The sequence below is a fragment of the Erythrolamprus reginae genome, chromosome Z (assembly GCF_031021105.1).
Source record: "Erythrolamprus reginae isolate rEryReg1 chromosome Z, rEryReg1.hap1, whole genome shotgun sequence".
Taxonomy (NCBI): domain Eukaryota; kingdom Metazoa; phylum Chordata; class Lepidosauria; order Squamata; family Dipsadidae; genus Erythrolamprus; species Erythrolamprus reginae.
In genome coordinates this window covers 5,189,891-5,216,097 of record NC_091963.1, presented here as the reverse complement: position 1 = coordinate 5,216,097, position 26,207 = coordinate 5,189,891, and the positions used below count along the sequence as shown (strand labels likewise).

At 42.7% G+C, this 26,207-nt stretch overlaps 1 protein-coding gene across 1 annotated transcript in view; it reads left to right on the top strand.

Moving 5' to 3' along the window:
* Window positions 1-713: 713 nt before the first annotated feature.
* The window catches only part of AQP1 (aquaporin 1 (Colton blood group)), a 35,751-nt gene continuing 10,257 nt past the window's right edge, over window positions 714-26,207 (top strand). Inside the window, exon 1 of the mRNA XM_070728029.1 lies at window positions 714-1,342. Coding sequence (XP_070584130.1) covers window positions 953-1,342 — 390 coding nt within the window. The 5' untranslated portion in view covers window positions 714-952. The remainder of the gene's footprint in view (window positions 1,343-26,207) is intronic.

Here is a 26,207-nt window from a genome sequence, read left to right as displayed (position 1 = left end):
CTGGGCTGGGGTTTCTATAGCAGCCTCTAAGGATCTGAAGTTGATAGGAGCCTCTTTTCAAGTGAGGGGCAGTTCCCACTTCTTTTGCTGGCATTGAACAGAAAGAGAAAAAAAAAATCATATATATTTTTTTCTGCTGCGTTTTCCTGTTTCCCAGACTGTGCAAACGTGTCCTTTCTGGGACCAGCTCCCTAACGACCATTTGTCAGCAGAGAATTTTTTAAAAAAAATCACAATTCCTAAAAAGCACAAGCAGAGAATAATTCTATCTCCCTCACGGTTGCAAAAGTGAAGGACTAACCACTCTCTTCCATTATTACACCTCTGCATTAAAAAAAAAATATTTAAAGGGCAGGGAAGGTCCCCTGCCCCCCACAACCTTATGGTCCTTGCAAGGGAGACTTGCAAACATTTCCAGAAAATTCAACAAGGGCAGTTCTGGTTAAGAAAGTCAAAAAGGGCTTTAATTGTGGCCAGTGTCTGTATTTGCATATGTGAAAGATGAGGAAAAAGCCTGAATATGATGAGGAATTGTTAATTATTATTAATCAGGAATTATTCAAAAGGGGAGAACGGTGCAGCCGCCGCAAAGAATGCAGTCTGCACAAGGAGAAGAAGTGAAGGAGTAAAAGTTTTGTGGGTGGGAGAAGCTAAGGGAAGAGGGAGGGAGGGAGGGGAAAAAAATTGGCAAGCAGCGGATGGTGCTTTGCATCAGTTTAACAGTGAGCAGCAAGCTTGAGGTTCTTTCCTCTCATTGTACAACACCCTTCCCTCCTCCTGGCCACCCAGAACCCTATAAATAATTCGTCTTCTCCTGCCTTTCTCACTTCCCAGTTTTTAAGGCAGCAGGAAGCCAGCTGAGGAGGCTACAAGAGGACCTTAAGAGAAGGGGAGAGAGGAAAGGAGAAAAGGGCAAAGAGGAAAAAGAAGAAGACGGAGAAAGAAGAACATCATGGCTAGTGAATTAAAGAAGAAAGCATTCTGGAGAGCTGTCGTGGCCGAATTTTTGGCCATGAGCCTCTTCATCTTCATCAGCATTGGCACAGCCTTGGGTTTCCAATTCCCCGTGTCGGCCAACGAGACCGTCACTGCTATTCAAGACAACGTGAAGGTCTCCCTGGCTTTTGGCATCTCCATCGCCACCATGGCCCAAAGCGTGGGTCACATTAGCGGAGCCCACTTGAACCCAGCCGTGACTTTGGGTCTTCTGCTCAGCTGCCAAATCAGCATCCTCCGGGCAATCATGTACATCGTAGCGCAGTGCTTGGGTGCCGTGGTGGGCACCGCCATTCTTTCTGGCATCACATCCAATCTGACTGGCAACTTGTTGGGACTCAACAAGGTAAGTGGGCTAGGAAGCTCTTCTTCTCTGCTGTTTCTGCCCTGGTTGATTTGTAAAGATTCTAGTCCTCATGGGTGATGGAAGCATGAATTGGCCACCCACTGCTCCAAACGAGTTGAGGAGGTTGGTGATGTTCTTGGGCCAATCAGAGATTAATTTCGTGGAACCCCAAAGAGCAAATTCTTCGTTTGAGAGGTTTTCAGAAACTTATTCTTTTCTCAGAACTGTTCATAACATTTTGCCTCCAGCCAAAGTTGGCGCTTTTTAACAGCTGGGGGGTTAAGCAAACGACAACTGTTATAGCTAGAGATAAGAGTAGGGCAGAGCATTGGGCTGGTAATGAGGACATAAAGACATATTTGTTCGTGTGTTGGGAGATAAGCTGCAAAGGACGAACATTTATCTCTTGACACGGCAAATGTTAAATATTGGGGCTCCAGGTTTCCAACTGCCTTATGGTGAGATGAGTTGTTCATCTTGTGATAGCCGAGGAGTTTCTCCTCGGCTATCACCAGATGTCGGCAACCTGCATTCCTTGTTCAGCCAGGAAGTCAAATGCTTTGCCATAGACTCCAAAGGTAGAATTTGAAGTGTTTGGAAGTACACTCTTGTAGAACCCAGAATTTGCTAGCGTGAAACTGGTTGGGCATCAAAGCATGAAAATTGAGAGGTAAGTCTGGCAGCTTAGTTGTGCAACAGAGAGGAAACAGGCAGAAATTAAACAAGTGGAATCCTTCTCCCCTGCCCTCTATCATTTTTCTCTTTCTCCTCTCCCCTCACTCCTCCTCTCTTTCTCCCCTGCAGTTCTTCCTCCCTTCTTCCTCCTCCTCCTCCTCCTCCTCCTCCTCCTCCTTCTCCTCCTCCTCCTCCTCCTCCTGCTGTGTGAGTTACCCTCAGAGAAATTAAAATTGGGAGTGGCCCCTTCAAACACAAACAAGTGTCTCCTTCAAATACAGAAACAGGTCAACCATGGGGCTCTACCTATAGACAGACTCTTATCTTCTCTAACAGACTGCTCCATCGGAGAGATTCAAAGCAACAGTCTGTGCTCATATATGGTCTCTTATCTTCTCTAGCAGAACACTTTGGAGAGATAAGCATAGTTTGCAAGGCAAATAGAGACCTCAGTGTGGGGAAGCCCACTCCAGAAGTGTGTCTTTAAGAAGTGCACAAAAGAGACACTGGGCACAGCCTCTCAGTTTTCATGCTTCGATGATTTCATCCTTTAATAGGAATGACCAAAAAGGGCGAGCATTTGGCCATCTCCCACCCTTGCACATGTAGGGACGTCCTTTGCACACTCAGGCATAACCTATGCCCCTTGGCACATGCTTCTGTATAGCTGTCAGTTGTAGCAATCAATGGGTCCGCTTGGTTCTTTGTGACAAAGTTCCACAACCTTTCCAGCTTTGTGACCCAATGGGGAAACATAGAAACATAGAAGATTGACGGCAGAAAAAGACCTCATGGTCCATCTAGTTTGCCCTTATACTATTTCTTGTATTTTATCTTAGGATGGATATATGTTTATCCCAGGCATGTTTAAATTCAGTTACTGTGGATTTACCAACCACTTCTGCAGGAAGTTTGTTCCAAGCATCTACTACTCTTTCAGTAAAATATTATTTTCTTACGTTACTTTTAATCTTCCCCCCCAACTAACCTCAGATTGTGCCCCCTTGTTCTTGTGTTCACTTTCCTATTAAAAACACTTGTCTCCTGAACCTTATTTAACCCTTTAACATATTTAAATGTTTTGATCATGTGCCCCCTTTCCCTTCTGTCCTCCAGACTCTACAGATGGAGTTCATTAAGTCTTTCCTGATAAGTTTTATGCTTAGGGGAGAAGGGATGGTTCCACGTGAAAGTATGCGCATACAGCTCCATTTGCATGAGCAGCAGACACACATGTGCCCCTCACCCAAATGGAGCATTCACACATGCATGCATATTGCTGCCTCTTGCACAAGCGAGGAAGCACTTGACCACCATTTCCACAGCCCAGTTCCGAACGATTCAAGGCCACAGCGTGGGGATTGGGGACCCCTGCTTTATGACATGTGAAGCTCCAACTGGCAACAGCTCAAAATTGCTCTTTGCTTCGATCTGAAATTTTTCAAAGTTTAACACAACCAATCAATCGGAATAGAGCTGGAAGGGACCTTGCAGGTCTTCTAATCCAACCCCTTGCTCAAGCAGGAGACCACTTTAGACAAATCACTGTCCAGTCTCTTTTTAAAGACCTCCAGTGATGAAACACGCACAACTTCTGGTGGCAAGCAGTTCCACTGGTTAATTATGTTCACTGTCAGGAAGTTTCTCCTTAATTCCAGATTGCTTCTCTCCTCGATTAGTTTCCATCTGTTGTTTCCTGCCTTGCCCTCTGCTACTTTGGAAAATAAATTGACCCCCTCTTCTTTGTGGCAACCCCTCAAATACTGGAACACTGGTATCATGTCACACCTAGACTAACCATAATTCCTGCAATCGTTCTTCATATGTTTTAATCTCCAAGCCTTTAATCATCTTAGTTGCTCTTCTTTGCAGTTTTTCCAAAGCCCTCACGTCATTTTTTTTATATATATATTTTCAATTAAGCAATGTGTTGCTTCTTATTTATCTGCTTCCTTTTAAAACCAGGCTGATCGAGTGTTGTGGAAGAGGCTAGGCCTCAACATGCTGCAGACAGAAGCATGGCAAGAGGGCCACGGGATAAGGCCAAAAAAGGCAAAATGGTGACTTGGGTGGTCCAATCAAAGCCTCAACTATTTTTATACACATTTTATCATTGTTAAATAAATAATTGTGTAATTTTTAAAATTAGTCTTTCATCCGTCCCTGTGAGTATTTCATCTAAGAGGCCCCAAGTAGTAAGGCTTGTTATGGAATTGTGCAGATGACGTCGGAAACACAGACACAAACTTTTGGTCTTTTGTGTAAATATAAATGTGTTTTTAACGTTCAAATTTTCAGTAGTTTTTGTCCTACAGAAAAGAAAGAACATAAGATTAGTTAGGTACACAGGAATTTCATGAGGTAAAATTAGCAACATGTTGAAGAAAAAAGGAGGGAAAGGAGGGACACGCCCCCTTCATACCTACAACAGCCAATAATAGTGTAGATTGCCTCACGCAGGAGTCAGCACTCTCCTATCAATCAACTGCAACTGTCTCTTCTGGCCTAGTGTACACTTTACTGTTCCAGCTACTAAATTAAATATCCTAACAAAGTTTTCCCTCATTTACAAATGATGGTAGCAGGTAGCCTGGTTTTTTCCCTCTACTTGCAAAAAAGAAATGCATATAACCTTCCTTTATATCTCCCAGCTTAATGTCTGAAGAGCTTTTCATTTGCTTTATTTTTCTTTAGTTTTTAAAGAAATGGCTTATTATAGTAAACAGCCCTGAGTCCCCTTGGGATTGGGCAGCATAGAAGTCAAATAAATTTAATTAAATTTAATTCAAAAAGATGGGTGGATGGATGGATGGATGGAAGGAAGGAAGCAAGGAAGGAAAAGATGGATGAATGGATAGATAAATGGAGGGATGGACAATGGATGGAAGGATGATGGGTGAAAGAAAGGAATGGAGGGAGGGATAAAAGATGGAAGGACAGTGAAAGGAAGGAAGGAAGGGGTGGATGGATGGATGGATGGATGGATAATAGATGGAAGGATGAGGGATGGAAGAAAGGAAGGGATTGTTGAAAGGATAGAAATTGATGGAAGAATGAAAGAAAGGGATGGATGGATGAATGAAAGAATGGAAAGTTGGGTAGATAGATGGATGGGTGGATGGATGGAAGGACGATGGATAGATGAAAGGAAGGGTGGATGGATGAATGGGAGGGGAAGATGGGAGACATGGGTGGATAGATAGTAGGATAGAATGATAGGTGAATTGGGGAAGGAAGGAAGGAAGGTAGGAAAATACCCCCCACCATGCTTAGTTATTGAGTTACAGTAAAAGTATTTCACATAGTGATAGATTCCTTCAGGCTCCATCCAACCAGCCGGTCTCTATCTAGAACACCAACCAAACACCAGATTGATTTGGATGTTTAAACATCGATTCTTCATTCCAGATGTCTATTATCTTCACTATGGCAGCATTGCAAATGTGGGATCAGGGAATGTTGGAAATCATGAGATGAAATCTGCTTGACGAAGACACTTTCTTCCCTAGGTTATAGGAAAGGACATAGAGACACAATGAGGACCAGAAAGCTGCTTAGACTAACCATTGTTAGAGGAAGAGCAGTTTGCATAGAAAGGAGGAATGATATTTATTTATTTATTTCGCAAATTACTCAAGACCCACCTATATCGCCAGGCATGGGGGAACTGAGACACCTCCCCCAGGCTTTTATATTTTATGTTTGGTATGTATGTGCTGTATGGTTTTAATTGTTGGGGTTTTATATATCTTTTCTTTTAATATTAGATTTGTTTACTGTTATATTGTTTTTATTATTGTTGTGAGCCGCCCCGAGTCTTCAGAGAGGGGTGGCATACAAATCTAATAAATTGAATTGAATTGAATTTATTGGATTTATATGCTGCCCCTCTCCGAAGACTCGGGGGAGCTTACAACATATAGAACAATAAAAATACCTAAATCCAATATGAAAATTAAATTCACTAACTTAAAACTTGAATTTGTTACAAATCAATCACTCTCATTCAAACAATCAAGTATACATTCCATTCATCAGCCAGGGGCTAGTATCTAGTGTATCTAGATACTACTAGTATCTGCTAATTAGTATCTAGATATCTCTGTTTTTCAGGGCAAAAGACTATTAATGTAGTCTGTCTGGGCTGTTCGCTCTCAAAAATAAAATAGAATTTTAAAACTTTCCCCCTACCTGGAAATTACCCCATGGGGTAATCACAATTTTTTCCCATGTTGTAATATTGGAGCCCCTTTTTCTTAGTAACTAGATATCTGCCTTTTATTTTATTATCTTTAAATTGCAATAGCAAATCAGGGCTTCTGTTCTGGGGGCGAAATCCTACAGTTTATCCACCTCCATTCTTGGCCCATTAGATCTCGCCATCTGTGGCTGCAGGAAGGAAAACAGTGGGGAAGCCAAAGAGAAAAGGAAAGAAGGAAGGAAAGTAAGGAGGGAGGGAAGGAGAGGAAGGGATGAATGAAAAGAAGGAGGGAGGGAGGGAGAGAGAAGGGATAGATAGAAAAGGAAAGGAAGGAATGTACAAAAGGAAGTAAGTTTAAGTTATATTAAATTTATAAGCCTCCCAACTCCTGATGGACTCTGGGCAATGTACAATGATAAAAAATAGTACCGTATATAACAATTAAAATCCCAATACAAAAGCAATCATCACTTCTGGGCTAGAGCAGAGTGCTATAGCTCAACGGAAGGAAGGAAGAGGGAGAAAAAGAAAAAAGAAAGAGAAAGAAAGAGGATAAATAGAGGAAAATGAAAGAAAAAAGAGAAAGAGGAAGAGAAGAAAAAGAAAGGGACGGAAAGGAAAAAGAGGGGAAAGGAAGGGGAAGGAGAAGGGAGGATAAATGAAGGGAAAGGAAGTTTCAGTTATTTTACTCTAACTCATCTGAAAAACCCTGGGTTTTTTTGCGGTTGGATCCTAGAGAAATCTTTCCTTGGCAATCCTAAGTCAGAACACATTGGGCTTTTATCTTTCTGCTACTTTAGGCGTATCTTTTAATGTTCAATTGTTTTATGTATCTAAATCATTTTTGGAGAGGCTTCTTGGCACTTGCAGGACTGAAGTGCTGATGAATAGATGCAGTGAGCGAGTGAGAAAGAGAGAGAACAGACATTTCATTGACCGTTGCCATCCCAGGCCAATTCCTCTGCTTTTTGGATCCATTTTTCTTCCTAACAGAGAACAGAAACAGAATACTATAAACAATCATTTGCTGGCTTTATTAAGCAAGCAATCTCCCTATCCTAGGAACAAAATGTTTAAAAAAGTGACACTTGGTTAGCAAACGTAATGGCAAATGTTGGAAGAATTATTGCAAAGCTCCACATTTGGACTGCAAACCTATCTGTGGCCACTAGGGGGCAGGAAGCTCTAAACTCATGGGCACCATCTCTGGCTAGACAAAGATTTGCAGGCTGGTTTGCAGGTCCATCTTGATATTTGGATTGTTTTTCTTGTTCAGGAAAGTTTCATTTGTTGTCTGTTTTTGCCTCTGGGAAAAACTAACTGCTGCAAGAATGCATGGGGAACCCCAGTTTTCATCTCCTTTTATCATTATTGCAGCCCTAAATTTTGAGTTTGCAAATTGCTATTCTATTGAGAAAAATAAAAATAGGATCTCAAACATTTGGATGAGAAGAGTCGGCTTCTTTGCCTTCCCAATTTCTTATTCTAATTTATCTTGATGTGGTGTGGTGGGATCGAAGAAAAAGCCCAGCTATGGAGAAGATCTGGGAGCCACTATTAGATTTTAATTTTTCGCATTTGGAATGGAAGGTTGCCCACTTCATTCTTAGTTCAGCCAATCAGCTCACCCATGTCAGGGGTTTTTTGGAGCGTGAGGGAGGGAGGGGGAAGATAGATAGATGTAGATATTTGGATAGGTAGGTAGTTAGGTAGGTAGGTGGGTGGGTGGGTGGGTAGGTAGGCAGGCAGTCTGCATTGGCTGCCCATTAGTTTCCGGACACAATTCAAAGTGTTGGTTATGACCTACAAAGCCCTTCATGGCATCGGACCAGAATGTCTCCGGGACCGCCTTCTGCTGCACGAATCTCAGCAACTGGTTAGGTCCCACAGAGTTAGCCTTCTTCTGATCCCGTCGACGAAACAATGTTGTCTGGCGGGAGCCAGGGGAAGAGCCTTCTCTGTGGCGGTCCCGACTCTCTGGAATCAACTCCCCCTGGAGATTAGGATTGCCCCCACCCTCCTTGCCTTTCGCAAACTCCTTAAAATCCACCTCTGCCGTCAGGCATGGGGAAATTGATTCCCCTGGGCCGTTTCTGTTTTATGTATGGTTTGTCTGAGATGTATGACTGTTTTTTATATTAAAGGGTTTTAAATTATTTTAAATTGTTTTTAACTATTGGATTTGTACTGTTTTCTTGTTATGAGCTGCTCCGAGTCTTCAGAGAGGGGCGGCATACATATCTAATAGATAGATAGATAGATAGATAGATAGATAGATAGATAGATAGATAGATTTGCCAAAAGGAGAGAGTTGTCAGCTAAACTTTTTAAAGATTACAAAACCTGGGTCCAAGTCACCAACAGTTGGTCTACAGGTTTCCAAGCCTGAAATTTTCAGCAATTACTTGAATTTCCTCCTCCTAAATCCTCCTCCACTTCTTCCTCCTCCATCCTCCTCTTCCTCCTCTTCCACTGCTGGAAGAAGTATTCTTTCAATGGACTTCTTTGTTGGTAAAATTTGTATGTTGGTAAAATATCTCAGCATCCAGATGAATTATCAGAGGGATTTGTGCTGGGGGAGAATCTGTCGACCATTTAGGATGCAGTTTTGCGGTCTTCTTGGATGGGCCAAAGGGCAGAAGAAATTAGCCATGAGTTCATTCCTTACAAAGGTCCGGTATGAGATCAACATTATTATTATTATTATTATTATTATTATTATTATTATTATTATTATTATTATTAATTAGATTTGTATGCCGCCCCTCTCCGTAGACTCGGGGTGGCTCACAATAACAAAGACAATGTAAGAACAAATCTAATAATTTAAAAAACACTAAAAATCCCATTATTAAAAGCAAACATACATACAAACATACCATGTATAAACTGTATAGGCCCGGGGGAGATGTCTCAGTTCCCCCATGCCTGATGCCAGAGATGGGTCTTAAGAACTTTACGAAAGGCAAGGAGGGTGGGGGCAGTTCTAATCTCCAGGGGGAGCTGGTTCTAGAGGGTCGGGGGCCGCCACAGAGAAGGCTCTTCTCCTGGGTCCCACCAAATGACATTGTTTAGTCGACGGGACCCGGAGAAGGCCAACTCTGTGGGACCTAACCGGTTGCTGGGATTCGTGCGGCATAAGGTGGTCCCGGAGATATTCTGGTCCGATGCCATGAAGGGCTTTATAGATAGATAGATTGATTTGCCAAAAGGAGAAACAACATTGCAATAGGTTTGAGATGAAAAGAGGAAAAAGGCTCTTTCCCCAAACGGAGCTGGGAGCGGAGGAAAGCCTTGCGTGCCCAATCATTGCTGGGGGGGAATCTCCAGAGATCTGGGAAGGCATGGGCCATAGAAAGTGAGGAGAAAGCATGAGCTTGTCTGACCAGAAAATCAGCTGGCTGGCGGGAGGCATTCACACATATGCAGTGGAGTTGAGCTCTTCAACGTTTCGCGTGTCATACCTTCACCATCACGGGTATAAGATTTTTTGCCTGAGCAGGGGGTTGTACTAGAAGACCTCCAAGGTCCCTTCCAACTCTCTAAGTCTGTTAGAGAGTTGGCGGTAGCGATATGCTTTTTTATGTGTAGGACAAAAAGGTCCTAATTGTGTGTTTTGGTGTCGTTCCATTTGTGTAGAAATCCTTTGTAATCTCAAGGGAACTGTTTCCAAGCTTGTGGCTAAATTTTGTGACTTGGAAACTTTTGTTAACTTTTTTCCTATGGCAACTACGGGAGGGAGACAGAGAGCATGCATAGAGGTAAAGGTTAAAGAAATGCTGCCAAGGAAGGGGGGGAAAAACAGATCTGACTTTTTTGGTTTTTTGCCCTCTGTGCTTCCTGGCAAGGTAAAACATTATAATTCAGAATTCTCCAGATAGCTTGTCTGGACTTCAGCTCCTAGAATTTTCTAGCTAGCATGCAATTCCCTATAATTCTGGGAGTTGGAATCCTCACATTTTAAAGTTGCCAAGGTTGAGAAGCATATTTCTAACGATGATGAAGCCTCTGCTGATGGACACATGTCTGGGTTGCGTTCCATGCAACAACTATGGAGACAGTTTGCCCCTGTTTTTTTCTGGACCGGCTTTCAATTTCTGAGACATCTCTTGGTGGTCTCCATTCCCATGAAATCCTTGCTCCTCTCTGAATTTGGATTTTCCTTTTCATGTTTTATTTATATAACATTCAATTTCTGTCAAGCAGTGTGTGATATAATTGTTTTCAAACAGTTGTAATCTACATATTTATTATAGTATTCATCACAATAATATAATAATACTTAAAATTAACTTCTTTAATAACTCTCCACATTAACATCTCTTTTTAATGCATCCTCTGTTCTAATTTCTGTTTCCATTGTCTAGCCATTGATTAAATACATCTCATATAAAAAAATATTCTATTTCTTCTTTATCGTTAATAATAAGCGCTAATCTATCCATTTCAGCACGTTCTAATACTTTCTTAATTACATTCTCATCTGACGGAATCCCATCACTTTTTCAATGCTGCGCAAATACAATTCTAGTTGCGGTTAGTACATGTAAAACCAGATATATTGCTTTTATCATATTTTTCCAGTAGAATGCCCAACAAAAATATATCTGCTTTCAAGTCTATGAGTTGCTTTGTCATTTTTTCCAACCAAGTTCAAGTTTGTATTTTTGTCCAACATTTTTTTTTTAGCTTTTGGGCATGTCCACCACATATGGTAGTATGAACCAGATGATTGATTACATTTCCAGCATTTAGCAGATCTATCTTTATACACTTTTGCCAGTCTTGCCGGTGCAAAATGCCATCTATAAAACATTTTATACAGAATTTATATGCAGTTGACATAGTCAATTTAATATTTCTATTCCATAGTTTGTGCTTGTCCAAAGTTTTTAGCCCAAGCAATCATTGTCTCCTTTACCTGCTCACTTTCAAGTTTAATACTTAATAAATAACAATATAATTTCTTTATCACTTTTTTGGTCTGTTCCTGTTAATATATGGTCTGATTCTGTTAACTCTTTGCTAAAACCATATATTTTAACCCATTTCTCACAATGAGATTGTATTTATATATGGGGTAACCATGCAATGTCTATATCTTATCTACTAAGTTCCTGTTTTGTTTTTAATTCCCCTTTGCCATTCAAAATAACTTTATATGTCTGAGTTTGGAATTTTTAATGACAATTGTGTCATTAAAGTGACACCACCAGTGCTTGTGAGTTTGGGCTTGCTTCTTGCTTATATACAGGTAGTCCTTGAGTCAGTCCTCAACTTACAACCAAAATTTGAGCCCAAAATTTCCATTGCTGAGCAAGACAGCTGTTAATTGAGTTTTGCCCCATTTTGCAAACTTTCTTGCCCCAGTTGTTAAATGAATCCATGCAATTGTTAAGTAAATCAGGTTTCCCCATTGACTTTTCTTGTCAGAAAGTCAGAAAAAGTGTGTGTGGAGGGGTGTCACCTAACCCCAGGATACTGTTATCATAAATATTTGCTAATTTCCAGGGGTCTGAATTTAGATCTCGTAACCGTGGGGATATTGCAACTGTCATAAGTAGGAAAAATACTCATAATTCACTTTTTTCAGTGCAATAGCAACTTTGATGGTCATTAAACAAATGGATGTTCTACCTGTATAGTAGTTAGTCCTGCCTCTGTTGGTGAGGTGTGCTTTTCTAGTTAGTAGTTCCTTGATTGGGTTTAGTTGTCTGCTGGCTTGTTTGTCTGGTATTAATCCCTGCTTATCTGCATGTAGACTCTTTGTCTTTTGCTTCCCGCTTAGCACTTTTATTTTCTCCTTTGAATGGTGTATAAATGTGATTTGCTATAAATATTGTTACTATAAATATGAATTTTATAGAATTCACATTTTGTAGAATCCAAGTATTAACCTATCTCTGTTCAGCACTTACTAGGTATCAATATCTGTAGGCCAACTATAAAGTGATCAGACATCCTGCCTTCAGTGGGACAGTCCCGCTTTTGAATGATTTTTCTTGTGTCCTGCGGTGGTTCAAAAATGTCCTGATTTGGAGCTGGTTCCTCCCCCCCCCCCCAGTCCCAAAGCCTGGCAAAGTTTGCAAAAAGTTTGGAGCAAACAGCCCTTCCAAGGAGGCGCTGAGCTTCCACCCTTCGGCTACAGAGGCGGCCTCTCCCGCAATTGCAGTGCCCCACCCGGCTGGAGCGTCTCTGGTGGCGGCAGTAGGTGAGCCTTGGGGCCCAGCAGCGGCAGGTCAGCTTTGTAGCTTTCGGGCAGCAGAAAGGGCTCGGGCCCGAGGTGGACCTGCAGGGGCAGCAAGGCCAGGTAGCTCTGGCAGGCACGGGGCAGTGGGGTGGGCAGCAATGGTGGTGCTGCCAAGCAGGGGTCAAAGTAGGAGCGGGAAGGTGCCGGTAGCAGTGGCACTGGGCAATAGCTGCAGGGCGTCGGTGGGTCAGTCAGCTGCAAACGGGAGCTCCAGGGTGGAGGCACCGATGGTGACGGCTGGACATATTGCTGGAAGCCGTACATGCTGGTGCTGCGCTGGGCATGGGCATGGAGCTAGCACCTCCCTCCCGGCCCAGGCAGTGGGGCAGTTCCAGCCTCGTGCCCATGCCTAGCGCAGCGCCAGCATGTACACCGTCCAGTAACACGTCCAGCTGCCGCTGTCGGTGCCTCTGTCCTGGAGCTCTCGCTCGCAGCTGACTGCCCCGCCGATGCCCAACGGCTACTGCCTGGTGCCGCTGCTGCCGGCGCCCTCCTGCTCCTACTTTGCCCCCTATATGTGGTGTACGAGAGAGAAAAAGAGAGCTAGACAGAGAGAGAGAGAGAGAAAGAGAGTGGGACAGAGAAAGAGAGAGAAAGGGAGGAAGGAAGAGAGAGGAAAAAGGAGAGGGAGGAAGAGAGATAGCAAGAGAGAGAGAGAAAGAGAGAAAAAGAGAGCAGAGGAGAGAGAAGGACAGAAAGGGAGGAAGGAAGAGAGAGAGAAAAAAGGAGAGGAAGGAAGGGAGAGAGAAAGAGGCTAGGAGGAAGGGAAGGAGGGAGAGAGAAAGAAAGAGACAAGGAGGAAGGAAGAGATGAAGAGAGTAAGAAAGAGGGAGGGGGAGACAGAGAGAAAAGGTTTTTTTGTGGAAAAAAAATTCCGAATTTTTTTTAGTGCCCCCACTCTCCCACACACAATGGTGACCCTCTTTCCCAATTTTAAATCTGGTCACTTTAGCCAAGTATAGTAAGTCTAGAAAAATTGTCTCATAGTCCACCTCCCCCCCCCACCTAATTGCTTCTCATTCAATTATTGTGGGGGGGATCCTGGAAGAAGAGGGGAGAATTTTGCCAAAATTCTGATGGGTAAACATTCATGTGCAAAATGTGGGACTTTCCACTTTCAGTCAATCACTAGGAAACTGTTTTAGTTCCAGCTTGGCATGAAAAGTCAGTTCAGTGACTTTGGGTCAATTGCCAAAAGTCAGTGAATTCTAGTTCTGCCTTAGACACAAAAACTGGCTGGGTGATTTGGGCTGACCAGCGAACAGACAGTGAGTTCTAGTACCATTTAGGCCTGAAAATCAGCTCAGTGAGTTCTATTCCTGTCTTAGATACAAAGCCAGCTGGGTGACTTTGGGCCAAACGCTGGGAGATTGTGAGTTCTAGTTTCACTTTATGCACAAAATCTAGCTGGGTGATTCCCGGCCAATGACCAGGAGATAGTGAATTCTAGTACTGCCTAAAACATGATAGCCAGCCGTTTGACTTTGGCCCAATCATTCTCTCTCATCCAACCTGCTTCACTGGGTTTCGGTTGTGGGAAAATAGGACGAAGAAGGAGTTCACCTCTTCAAGTAACTTATAAATTAATGAAAACAGGATTTTAAAAAATCTAATAAGGATAATAATTCTGGCAAAATTAAGCCACTTACGTCGTTGTTGGGCTGTGTTGTCAAAGCTGTTTGAAGTGCCTTGTTTGAAACAGAAATTGAAAAAGAGATGTTGGCATGGTTAAGTCATTCACTCCTTAATTTAATTTCCTACTTTTATTCCCCCCCCCCCCCCCAAGCTCGGATTGCAAACTCATTTCAGTATTATGTGAAATTGGCCTTTTGATCTCCACATTCCAATCGTGCAGTGAAATGTCACAACCTGCATACCAGCTTCTGTAACAGAATAACAAAGTTTGAAGGGACCTTGGAGGTCTTCTAGTCCAACCCTCTGCTCAGGAAGGGAACCCTATACCATTTCAGACAAATGACTATCCTCTATCTTCTTTAAAACTTCCAGTGTTGGAGCACCCATAACTTGTGGAGATAAGTTGTCTCACTGGCTAATTGTTCTCACTGTCAGGAAATTTCTCTTTAATTGCAGATTGCTTTTCTCCTTGATTAGTTTCTATCCATTGCTTCTTGTCCTGCCTTCAGCTGGTTTGGAGAATAAACTGACCCCCTCTTCTTTATGGCACTCCCTTCAGACATTAGGAAAGACTTAATGAACTCAATCTGTATAGTCTGGAGGACAGAAGGGGGGACATGATCGAAACATTTAAATATATTAAAGGGTTAAATAAGGTCCAGGAGGGAAGTGTTTTTAATAGGAAAGTGAACACAAGAACAAGGGGATACAATCTGAAGTTAGTTGGGGGGAAAATCAAAAACAACATGAGAAAATATTATTTTACTGAAAGAGTAGTAGATCCTTGGAACAAACTTCCAGCAGACGTGGTAGATAAATCCACAGTAACTGAATTTAAACATGCCTGGGATAAACATATATCCATTGTAAGATAAAATACAGAAAATAGTATAAGGGCAGACTAGATGGACCATGAGGTCTTTTTCTGCCGTCAGACTTCTATGTTTCTATTAGGAGACTGCTATCATGTCACCCCTTCTTTTCCTTGATACTCAATTCCAGCAACCATTCTATGTATATTTTATCCTTCAGTCCCCTAATCATCTTTGTTGCTCTTCTCTGACTCTTTCTAACGTCTCCACATCCTTTTTGCATTGTAGGGACCAAAACTGAATGCAAATATTCCAAGTATGACCTTACCAATGCCTTCATAAAGAGATATTAACACTTTGTTTGTTTATTTAGTCAAGTACGTATTGGTAGTATTCATAGATATAATGCTGTTTATATACACGAGATGGGTACTAATAAGTAGTCATTGACAGAAAAGACATTGCAGCTGATTATTTTCTGAGCTATGTTTAGGTCATGTTGAAGTTGATGTAGTTCTAAGCTTTCTTAGCTCAGGATTTCAAGTCTAGTTGCGTAGGGTATTCTGTTGTGAGTGGAGGAGTGGAGGGCTCTTCTAGTAAAGTATCTCTGGACAATTTCTAATGTATTTATGTACGATATGCAGTGGGGGCTCCAGAGGGATGAGCTGTATTCAAGGATTGTTCTGGTGAAAGCTTTGTATGCCCTGGTTAGTGTTGTGGTTCCGTCTGAGGCCCCTCCGGGAACGGCTGACCTTCTGTCGGTTTCCAGCTCAGAGGGAGAGGCTGAGGAACAGGAGGTGCAGACAGACGAGGAGGAGGAATCCCAGGCTGAAGAAGAGGGAGGACAGCCAGAGTCCCACCAGGGGGAGCTCTCCCCAGCAAGCAGCCTGGATTCCTTAGAGGAAAGTGCACAAGCCATAGAAACATAGAAACATAGAAACATAGAAACATAGAAGTCTGACGGCAGAAAAAGACCCCATGGTCCATCTAGTCTGCCCTTATACTATTTTCTGTATTTTATCTTAGGATGGATATATGTTTATCCCAGGCATGTTTAAATTCAGTTACTGTGGATTTATCTACCACGTCTGCTGGAAGTTTGTTCCAAGGATCTACTACTCTTTCAGTAAAATAATATTTTCTCATGTTGCTTTTGATCTTTCCCCCAACTAACCTCAGATTGTGTCCCCTTGTTCTTGTGTTCACTTTCCTATTAAAAACACTTCCCTCCTGGACCTTATTTAACCCTTTAATATATTTAAATGTTTCGATCATGTCCCCCCTTTTCCTTCTGTCCTCCAGACTATACAGATTGAGTTCATTAAGTCTTTCCTGATACGTTTTATACTTAAGACCTTCCACCATTCTTGTAGCCCGTCTTTGGACCCGTTCAATTTTGTCAATATCTTTTTGTAGCCATAATTGATCTGCGACAACGAAGAGCTACTCAGAGACGGAATCAATTGGCTAAATACTTTCAGCATTAAAGTGGCAACAGCTGGGTTTGGGTGTGGTGCTCTTGGGAAAGGCTAAAAGGCAGACCCACCCTTCCTGGCTTGTGGAGTTTTATCTTTGAGAGTCGTGGGACCTGACTGTGAACTTTGGCGTCTTGGAATCCTGGTTTGTGCCTTTGACTATTGAAACCTTGGGGGTGTGTGCCAGCAAGAAGCTTGCTGTATTGTCTGGACATCAGGACCCTGCTGTACCGTATTATATCCTGTCTGTTGGGAAGAACAGGTTTTCCTCTGTGCTTATTTTTTCCAGTTATAAAATACTTTTGGCTTTTACCAGAGTGTCTGGCTGTTTTTTCCAGTTGGTGTTGAGGTCTGGGGGAACCCAGACAGAACAGTTAGTAGCGTGATATTACCAGAGAAGAAGCTATGTAAAATTAGGTTAACAACCCTTGAAGTCTTTTTGGCAAAATTGTTGAAGGGGGATTTGGCACTTAGGTCATTTGACAGAGTAAAGGTTAGTGGTTCAGCTCTGGATGAAGAGAGCTTTTTTAGGAAGTATGCACATAGCCCATAAGACCCAATTGATAGAGAAGGTTTTAGGCCATGTAGTGATGTCTATTGTTTGAGTATTTGTGATATAGAATAGAATAGAATAGAATTTTATTGGCCAAGTGGGATTGGACACACAAGGAATTTGTTTTGGTGCAATTGCTCTCAGCGTACATAAAAGAAAAAGATACATTTGTCAAGAATCATGTGGTAACACACTTAATGATTGTCATAGGGGTCAAATAAGCAATGAAGAAACTATCAATATTAATAAAAATCTTAGGATACAAGCAACAAGTTTCAGTCAGTGGGAGGAAAAGGATGATAAGGAATGATGAGAAATTGACAACGAAATTTTGGGCATGAGCCATTGCTGTTTACAAAGATTGAACCAAAAAATGCGTTGAAGAAGTTAGCTCTGACTGTTTCATCATAGCATTCTTTGCTCTTGAGTCCTTTAAGTGGTGGGATGGGTCTCGAATCCTTGAGTTTGTTATTTACAAAGTTGTAGAAGGCGCAGTTGGATTTGGTGCACAGAAGGTTTTTCTCTTGTTTGCTGTGGTAGTTGAAGAATTCTGTCTTTATTTGGTGGCATAGATTTTTGTAGCAGTTTTTGAAGTTAGCTACATAGCCTGCTTTGTTCTTTTGCCAGAGGGATTTTTTTTTTGGACTGTAGCTTCCTTATTGATATAGATTGTTTTTCTTGGTTATGGTGATTTTTAGTGGTACATGTAATCTGATAGCTTTTTGACTTCGAGCAAGATGATGTTATAGAGGTCATCGACAGTGTTACAGCCAAAAAATAGAGTTTGCCAGTCAAGAGTTGAGAGGTCAGCGTCTATGAGTTCATAGTTGACTTTTAAAAAGTTGTACTTGGGTGTCCCATTATTAAGGAGATTCTTCCAAAGGAGAAGATTGAGGCTGAAGTCTATCATGCTATGGTCACTATTGGAAAAGGTTCTTTTATTTGTAGTCCATAAATTGCACTTTTGCTGTTGCAGAATATGAGGTCGAGGCAGTTGTTGAGTCTAGTATTGCTTGCTCCTAGTTGACCGAGTCAAAAGCTGTAGGATAAAATGATAAATAACAGATAAAATACATGATAAAATCCAGTCTATCAATTATGCATTGTCAATACTACTAAAATTACAATCCATAAGCTGTGAGGTCTATATTCAGTTTGATACTGTTAGGGAAAGGAATAAACAAGGTTGCCACACTCGCAGCAGCTTACAGCATATAAAAGAAACAGGATACAATAAGCTAAATGCAATTAATTAAAACTCCATAAACTCTAAAATCCCTAGTTATACCGTGTTTCCCCGATAGTAAGACCCCCCCGATTGTAAGACATATGGGGGTTTCAGGGGGGTCGGCTAATATAAGCCATACCCTGAAAGTAAGACATATGTCTTACTTTCGGGGAAACACGGTACTAAAAGCGAGGGAGGCGTCCGCTACTCCCGCCGCCGCCTTTGCTCTCCCCGCCGTGCCTGGGGCTGCCTGCTTGCCTGCTGCCGTAGCCGGGCTGGGCGCGGGGCATCCTCGGCATTGGGCAGCAGCGGGAGGAGCCGCAGCCTCCGGAGCCGGCCAGCCGGGCGCCCCCAGGACGCGGGCAGCCGCGCCTGCCGCACAACGCCGCCTAACGCCACCCGCCCGGAGGAGAAGAGGCCTCGCCCGGGCCGAAGCCGCCTTTGCTCTCCCCGCCGCGCCTGGGGCTGCCTGCCTGCCTGCTGCCATAGCCGGGCTGGGCGCGGGGCATCCTCGGCGTTGGGCAGCAGTGGGAGGAGCTGTTGCAGAATATGAGGTCGAGGCAGTTGTTGAGTCTAGTATTGTTTGCTCCTAGTTGACCAAGTCCCAGATTGTTAACAGTGTTGCATAGGGTTGTGTGGATGGGTTTAGTCGTGCATTCGTTTAGGGTCCAGTTAATATGAGGTAGATTGAGATCTCCAAGAAAGATAAGGGGGTATGGGAAGGAGGCAGTGAGGTTAATTTGTTTGCAGGTGCACAATAAAATACTTTATGCTACAAGGCTTGAAAATCTTGGGCTAGATACTTTTGAATTGTGATACTCTCAGCCAGATTTAGGTATTACCTACAAAATTGTACATAGTAGTGTCTTAGCTGTAAATGAATTTTTTAGTTTCAAAAAAGCTTTTTAGTTTAGTTTCAGCTTCCTCCCTCAAGACAATGCTGTAAGGCATTGCACAACAAAACAACTAGACACAAGTTTTCTTCCCCCATGCCATCATTCAGCTAAACAACTAATTCTCACAATACTGTCTTATGCCTGAGGATGTTAAATCATGTAGTAAGGCCCTATTACTATTATCTTTTTCATCTTTTCTATCGCCTATCCCTTTAGTATCTTATGACTAACGTTTTGTTGTTTGTATCTTATGATTTATGTGGATTGCTTTTATTTAGTATCTGATGACTATCATTGAGTGTTGTATTTTATGATTTGTGATGATTGCATTATGATTATGATCAGGGTTTATGACATTGCTTGTGTGTACATGGAGGGCTCCTGCACTCAAATCCCCTGTATGTCCAATCAGACTTGGCCAATAAAGAACAATCTATTCCCATGATGGTGAACCTATGGCATGCCTGCCACATGGGGCACATGAAGCCATATGTGGTGGCATGGGAGCCATTGCCATAGATGAGCTCCAGCATGCATGTGCTGCTGGCCAGATGATTTTTGGCTGGCCACGCCACCTCCTCTCCCAGAAGTTTCCACGTGGCCTCTTTTGAGGTAAGTCAAGTGCTCACACGAAGGCTTTGGGAGGTTGTTTCTGGCCTCGAGGGGAGCATTTTCACCCTCCCCAGGCCTATGGAGCATGCAGGGGGTGAAAAACATGCTTAATTTATTTATTTATTTATTTATTTATTAGATTTGTATGCCGCCCCTTTCCGTGGACTCGGGGCAGCTCACAACACAATAAAACAATTCATAACAAATCTAATAATATACAATTTAAAATTTAAAATAGTTAAAAAACCCCATTTTTAAGCAGACATACCTACAAACATACCATACATAAATTATATAGGCCTGGGGGAGATATCTCAATTCCCCCATGCCTGACGACAAAGGTGGGTTTTGAGGAGTTTACGAAAGGCAAGGAGGGTAGGGGCAGTTCTAATCTCTGGGGGGAGCTAGCTCCAGAGAGTTGGGGCCACCACAGAGAAGGCTCTTCCCCTGGGGCCCGTCAACCGACATTGTTTAGTTGACGGGACCCGGAGAAGACCGACTCTGTGGGACCTAATCGATGGATCCATTGAGCCATCGCGTGCCAAAATCGGGTGTTGTGGGGGTGTTGTTGTGCATGCATGCGCAGAGGTCACATTGAATTATTGGTGTGGGCACACATATGCATGACCCTCCTGCGCTCCCCCCCACTTTTGGTACATGACGGCAAAACATTTAGCCATTCTATTCTATTCTATTCTATTCTATTCAAAATGCAATGCCTGTGAGCAACAGTTCTAAGTTTAATGTAAACTGCTTTAAATTTGATTGTAAAAAAATATATCAATTTTTGTAATAGAGTCGTCAAAGTCAAAATTATCTTTTTCGAGTCAGTTGTCTCAGCTACTAACTTTCACAGTTTTATTTCCAACTTAACTTCTGGGCACATCCCATATTTAACAGGTTCCTAAGGCATCGTGCATAGGAACGCTAAGGTGCTTATCATCCCTGTCGTATTTTAGGGTGGGTTTTTTTTTTCTTTCATTTTCTCTGTTCAGATTTGTAACTTTTGTTTGAAAAATAAATAAATAGTGTCCATTTATGCTGGCATCCCAAGTAGCATCTGGACGGCTACTTAGACAGCCAGTATAAAGATCTAAGATGGGTCTTGGTTTTCACCGATAAGTAGATTGCTCTTGAATTTTTATTGGAATATCCTTGAACCTCATGAAGATCAATTCTGTTGAAGGTTTTCACTTTTGAAGTCTCAATGTTGGCACTAGGTTGAGTGTAGTCAGTGGTGGACTGCTGCCAGTTCAGACCAGTTTGGGTGAACCGATAGTTGCGACCTGCTGGGCACATATATCACTGTGTATTTGACGCCACATGCATACGTGGATGGCACGTGCAAGCGAATTGACTTTTTTTACACCACATTCACGCCACCCTTTTTTGACATGCATGCTCACATTTCCGGTGGTGGGCGAACCGGTTGTTACAGTCTGTGATGCCCACCTCTGGGCATACTGTAATTTATTATTCATTTTTATTAATTGGATTTATATTCCGCCCCTCTCCGAAGACTCGGGGCAGCTTCAAATTTATTATTACAGTCATAGGCCAAAACAAATAAAAACACAGTGAATACACAACCAAAAGTTGTAGGATAGAATGATAAATAGATAAAATACATGATAAAATCCAGTCTATCAATTATGCATTGTCAATACTACTAAAATTACAATCCATAAGCTGTGAGGATACTGTTAGGGAAAGGAATAAACAAGGTTGCCACACTCGCGGCAGCTTACAGCATATAAAAGAAACAGTAGGATACAATAAGCTAAATGCAATTAATTAAAGCTCCATAAACTGTCTAAAATCCCTAGTTATATTAAAAATCAATCATACCCATTTGAACCACAACCATACAATCATTCTTGGCCAGGGGCCAATACCTAACTGCCCCAAGCCAGGGGGCATAAATGAGTCTTAAAACTCTTGTGGAAGGCGAGGAGAGTGGGGGCAGTGCAAATCTCTGGGGGGAGCTGATTGCAGAGGGCTGGTGCCCCCACAGAGAAGGCTCTTCCCCTAGACCACACCAAACAACATTGTCTGGTTAACGAGACCTGGAGAAGGCCGACTCTGTGGGACCTGACCGGTCGCTGGGACTCATATGACAGAAGGTGCTTCCAAACACCAGCTGCATAAAAACCATGCAGGAGAATGATGACCTTCCTTCTTGGTCTCCATGATCTAATTCGGCCCACGGGGTGCTTAAATCTGGTCTGTGCAGCCAACCTGGAAATGGCAAATGACTGGTGAATGGTGCCTCTAGTAGCCAAAACAGGTGTTACAGGAAGCTGTCCAGGCGAAAAACAGGGTGCAGGGGGCCTCTCGTGCCTCCCACGCACCCCATTTTGGCTGGCAAGGTGCTGCAGAGGCGGCCTGCAGAGAAGAACCATAATGCTGATCCTTAAGGAAATCCAGTTTGACATCCCTGTTTTAGGACCTCACCTTCAGAATGCTAAATTGAAGCGATTTTCAGCAACATTGCTCGAAGGTTTTGAGGGTTGTTATCATAACAGAGGCCTGCAATCCCAAAATCTTGGAAGGACATCCCTGGGAAGTCCACCTTCATACATTGGTTGCTAAGCAAAATCGTGCAGGTGGAGAAACATCCGTGGTGGCTCAGTAGCCAAGTTCTGTTGGAGCAGGTGGGATTCAGATCTTCATTTTCGGTTCATTGGGGAAAGCTGATGTTGAATTCTCCAGTCCTGTCTTATATATGTTGTGATTCAGCCTGAGGCTCCTCAGGGACCGGCTGGAGCTCTGCCGGATCCATGCCCAGAGGAGGAGGACAGTGAACAGGAAGAGGGAGGACCAGGCAGACGGGGGAGAGGAACGTCAGGAAGAGGAGGAGGGAGAGCAGCTTGAGACCCCCGGGGGGGGGGGCTCTCCCCAGCTAGTAGCCTGAATTCATTGGATGAAGACGCACAGGCTATAATAGACATGAGGCAGCGACGTGCAGCTCAAAGACGGGGCCAATTAGAAAGGTATTTCCATCCCTGAATTGGCAACAGCTGAGTTTGGGTGTGGTTCTCCTCAGCAGGGTTGAAAAGGCAGGCCCGCCCTCACAGTCTTGTGGAGAGTTATCAACTGGGAGTCCTGTGACCTTGCTTCGATTCTTGGCGTCTCTGATCTTGACTTGTGGCCTAGAAGTCTGGAAGACTTGGGGGAGGCGTGGGTTTTATTATCTCCAGCGTTGTTTTTGCCAGCAAGAATCCTGTTTTATTGCCTGGCCTTCGTGAAACCTCTGTGAAGCTTCATAGTGTTCCTGTCTGTAAGAACAGTTTTTGTTACCTGTGTTTGCTTTCAGTTATATAAACTGCCTTTGCTTTTTACCAGTGTGTCTGGATCCTCTTTTTGGTTGGGGTTGGCGTCTGGGGGGACCCAGACAGAACAATATAAAAATGAATTAAATCTTGGTTAGCTTGCTGCCTACTCAAACTGTGCTTTGGTTGCATGCCCACGACTTCATTTTATATAACAAGATTTGCATTCGTCTCAGTGTTGTGTTTGTGCAATGCATTTCCCCCCCTTCTCTTGCTACCTATTCTTTGCAAAAGAAAACACACACACACACACACACAAACCCCTTCCCAAAACAAATGCAGAGAGGAGGAAAAAATATCAACACCAGAGAACATCTGGAATTCCTTGTTCTACCTTCATTTCCTGTTTCCTTTTCCATCCCTTTGTGCAAAGTTCAGAGAGAAAATGAGAATCCTGGCTTTGACATAGTTGCCTTATCACCTGCATTTTTGTTCAAAGGTTGGAAATGAAATTCCTAGGGAAAGAGAGGGTGGTGGTGGAAAGAAGAATCTAAAACAAAACAAAACAAAAATCCAGAGGCTGTTTGGGGAGCCAAAATGTGGAGGGGTAGACTGTCATTTCAGGTGGTTATATAGAGAGGCCAATTTTCATTGGTTAATAGTAAAACAGGCCATGAATGAAGCAATTTCTGTGTTCAAACAAGACTTTGATTGGTGAACAATGCAATAGATTGCGTTAAGTGCACTCAAGAAAGGCAGAAGGAAAGAAGGAAATAGGGCGGTGGGAAGGAAGGAAAGTAGGTTTAAGATAAAAATATAGCAGGATGCATTTAGAAAATATTTAAAGTGCCCCAGAAATATCATTTCTCCTAATTTCTCCCAATTTCTTCTTCTTCTTCTTCTTCTTCTTCTTCTTCTTCTTCTTCTTCTTCTTCTTCTTCTTCTTCTTCTTCTTCTTCTTCTCCTCCTCCTCCTCCTCCCCCTCCTCCTCCTCCTTCTCGTCCTAATACTACTACTACTATTACTACTACTACTTTTTCCTCCTCCTCCTCCTCATACTACTATTACTATTACTACTACTACTACTACTACTACTACTTTTTCCTGCTCCTGCTCCTGCTGCTCCTGCTCCTCCTCTTCTTCTTCTTCGCCCCCTCCTCCTCCCCCCTTTCCTCCTTACTTCCTCTCCTCTTCCCCTCAACCTGCACCACCATGTTTGCTTCCACCTGTCTCTAACCCCTGACTGACATGCTCGCCTTGATCTCCCCCTAGTGCCCAAATAACATTTCCCCTGTTCTTGCAAAGGTCCCTGAAAAACTCAAGAGGTTTTGTATGAGATTCATGATTGTTTTTTATATTAAGGGTTTTAAAGAGTTTTTAAGTATTGGATTTGTATTGTTCTTGTTGTGAGCCACTCCGAGTCTGCGGAGAGGGGCGGCATACAAATCTAATAAATGAATGAATGAATGAATGAATGAATGAATGAATGAATGAGTAAATAAATATATATACAATCTACAATGTGTATATATATATATATATATATATATATATATATATATATATATATATATATATATTTATTTATGTCGGATCACCCTGGTATATTTCAAGGAACGTCACAGCTCCTTTTTGCCTCTAGGCCCAACCCAGGGCCACTTCAAGGCAGTTAATTTATTTATAGACGACAACTATATTCTGTATGTGTCAAATGTTTTTTTAGCTGGAATTTTAAAATTAAGGGAGACTAGGATGGTCCCATTTCGGCCTTGTTCTGGCCTCATCAGCTAGTATAGGTGATAGTATAGTAAGGAAGTATATCAGCTAGTATAGGTGATAGTAAGGAAGTATATCAGCTAGTATAGGTGATAGTATAGTAAGGAAGTATATCAGCTAGTATAGGTGATAGTAAGGAAGTATATCAGCTAGTATAGGTGATAGTATAGTAAGGAAGGGTGTGGCTAGCTGATGAGGCCAGAACAAGGCCGAAATGGGACCATCCTAGTCTCCCTTAATTTTAAAATTCCAGCTAAAAAAACATTTGACACACACACACACACACACACACACATATATATATATATACACACACACACACACACACACAATCTGGGAAGTCCTGGGCATGACAGAAACTGGGCACCAAGAGTAAAAATGGGGCTGGCGTGGCAGTGAAGACAAGTCCTTTCATGACTGTCTGATTATGTGCAGATACAAGAATGAGCAGGGAGCATTTTAATTCAGTCAATTAAACTCTGGCCTTTTGCTGCCGATGCTCCGATGCTCCGTATGCGCTTGTGTGTGCGTGCGGGGGGGGGGGGGCAGGTTCATGGCTGCAGAGGCCAGAAACGTGCGATCTCCTTGAACTGAGTGTTCTCACTGATTCTGACAAACAACCTAGATTCTCATGGGACATGTTTCCACAGCAGCACTTAGTCCACTTTGACATTTATTCTGACAATTCCTCCTATTTAGTTCAGAGGCGGCTGGTTCTCTCCAGGCCTCCAGCTCTCTGGAACCACAACTGTCATTAGACCAGCTGGCACGGTGCATGAAGGGTGTTTTCGTCCAGCATGTCCCAATGGACGAACTTGTGGGAGATTTGTCAAGACAAAGCTCAGGAGTAAAAAGACAGAGAACCAAGAGGTTTTGGAGTCTACTAGTGAAGGCACTAGGCTAGAAACCAGGAGGCAGTGAGTTCTAGTCCCACGTTAGGCATGAAAGCCAGATAGGTGACTTTGTGCCAATCACCAAGAGGCGGTGAGTTCTAGTCCGGCCCTAGGTATGAAAGCCAGCTGTGTGATTTTGGGCCAATCACCAGGAGACGGTGAGTTCTAATCCCGCCACAGGCGTGAAAGCCAGATAGGTGACTTTGGGCCAATCACTGCCTCTCTCTCAGCCCATCCCACCTCATATGGTTGTTGTGGGAAAAATAGGAGATGGAATGAGTATTAGGTATGTTTACCACCTTGAATTATTTATAAAAAATATTTATTTGTGCATTATTTATTTATTTATTTATTGTTCATCATCATCATCACCACCACCACCACTACTACTACTACTACTACTCCTTATTATCCAATTTCTGCAGTTATTTCTTCCTTCCTTCCTGCTGCCTTTCCTTTCCTTCCCTCCATCTCTCCCTTCGTCTCTAAAACACTTGGACAAAGGACCGTAACGGAGCTGACCCATAAATCATGATGATTGGATCTAATCACGCAGCCATCCTTACTTTAGGACTTTATTTTTTTTG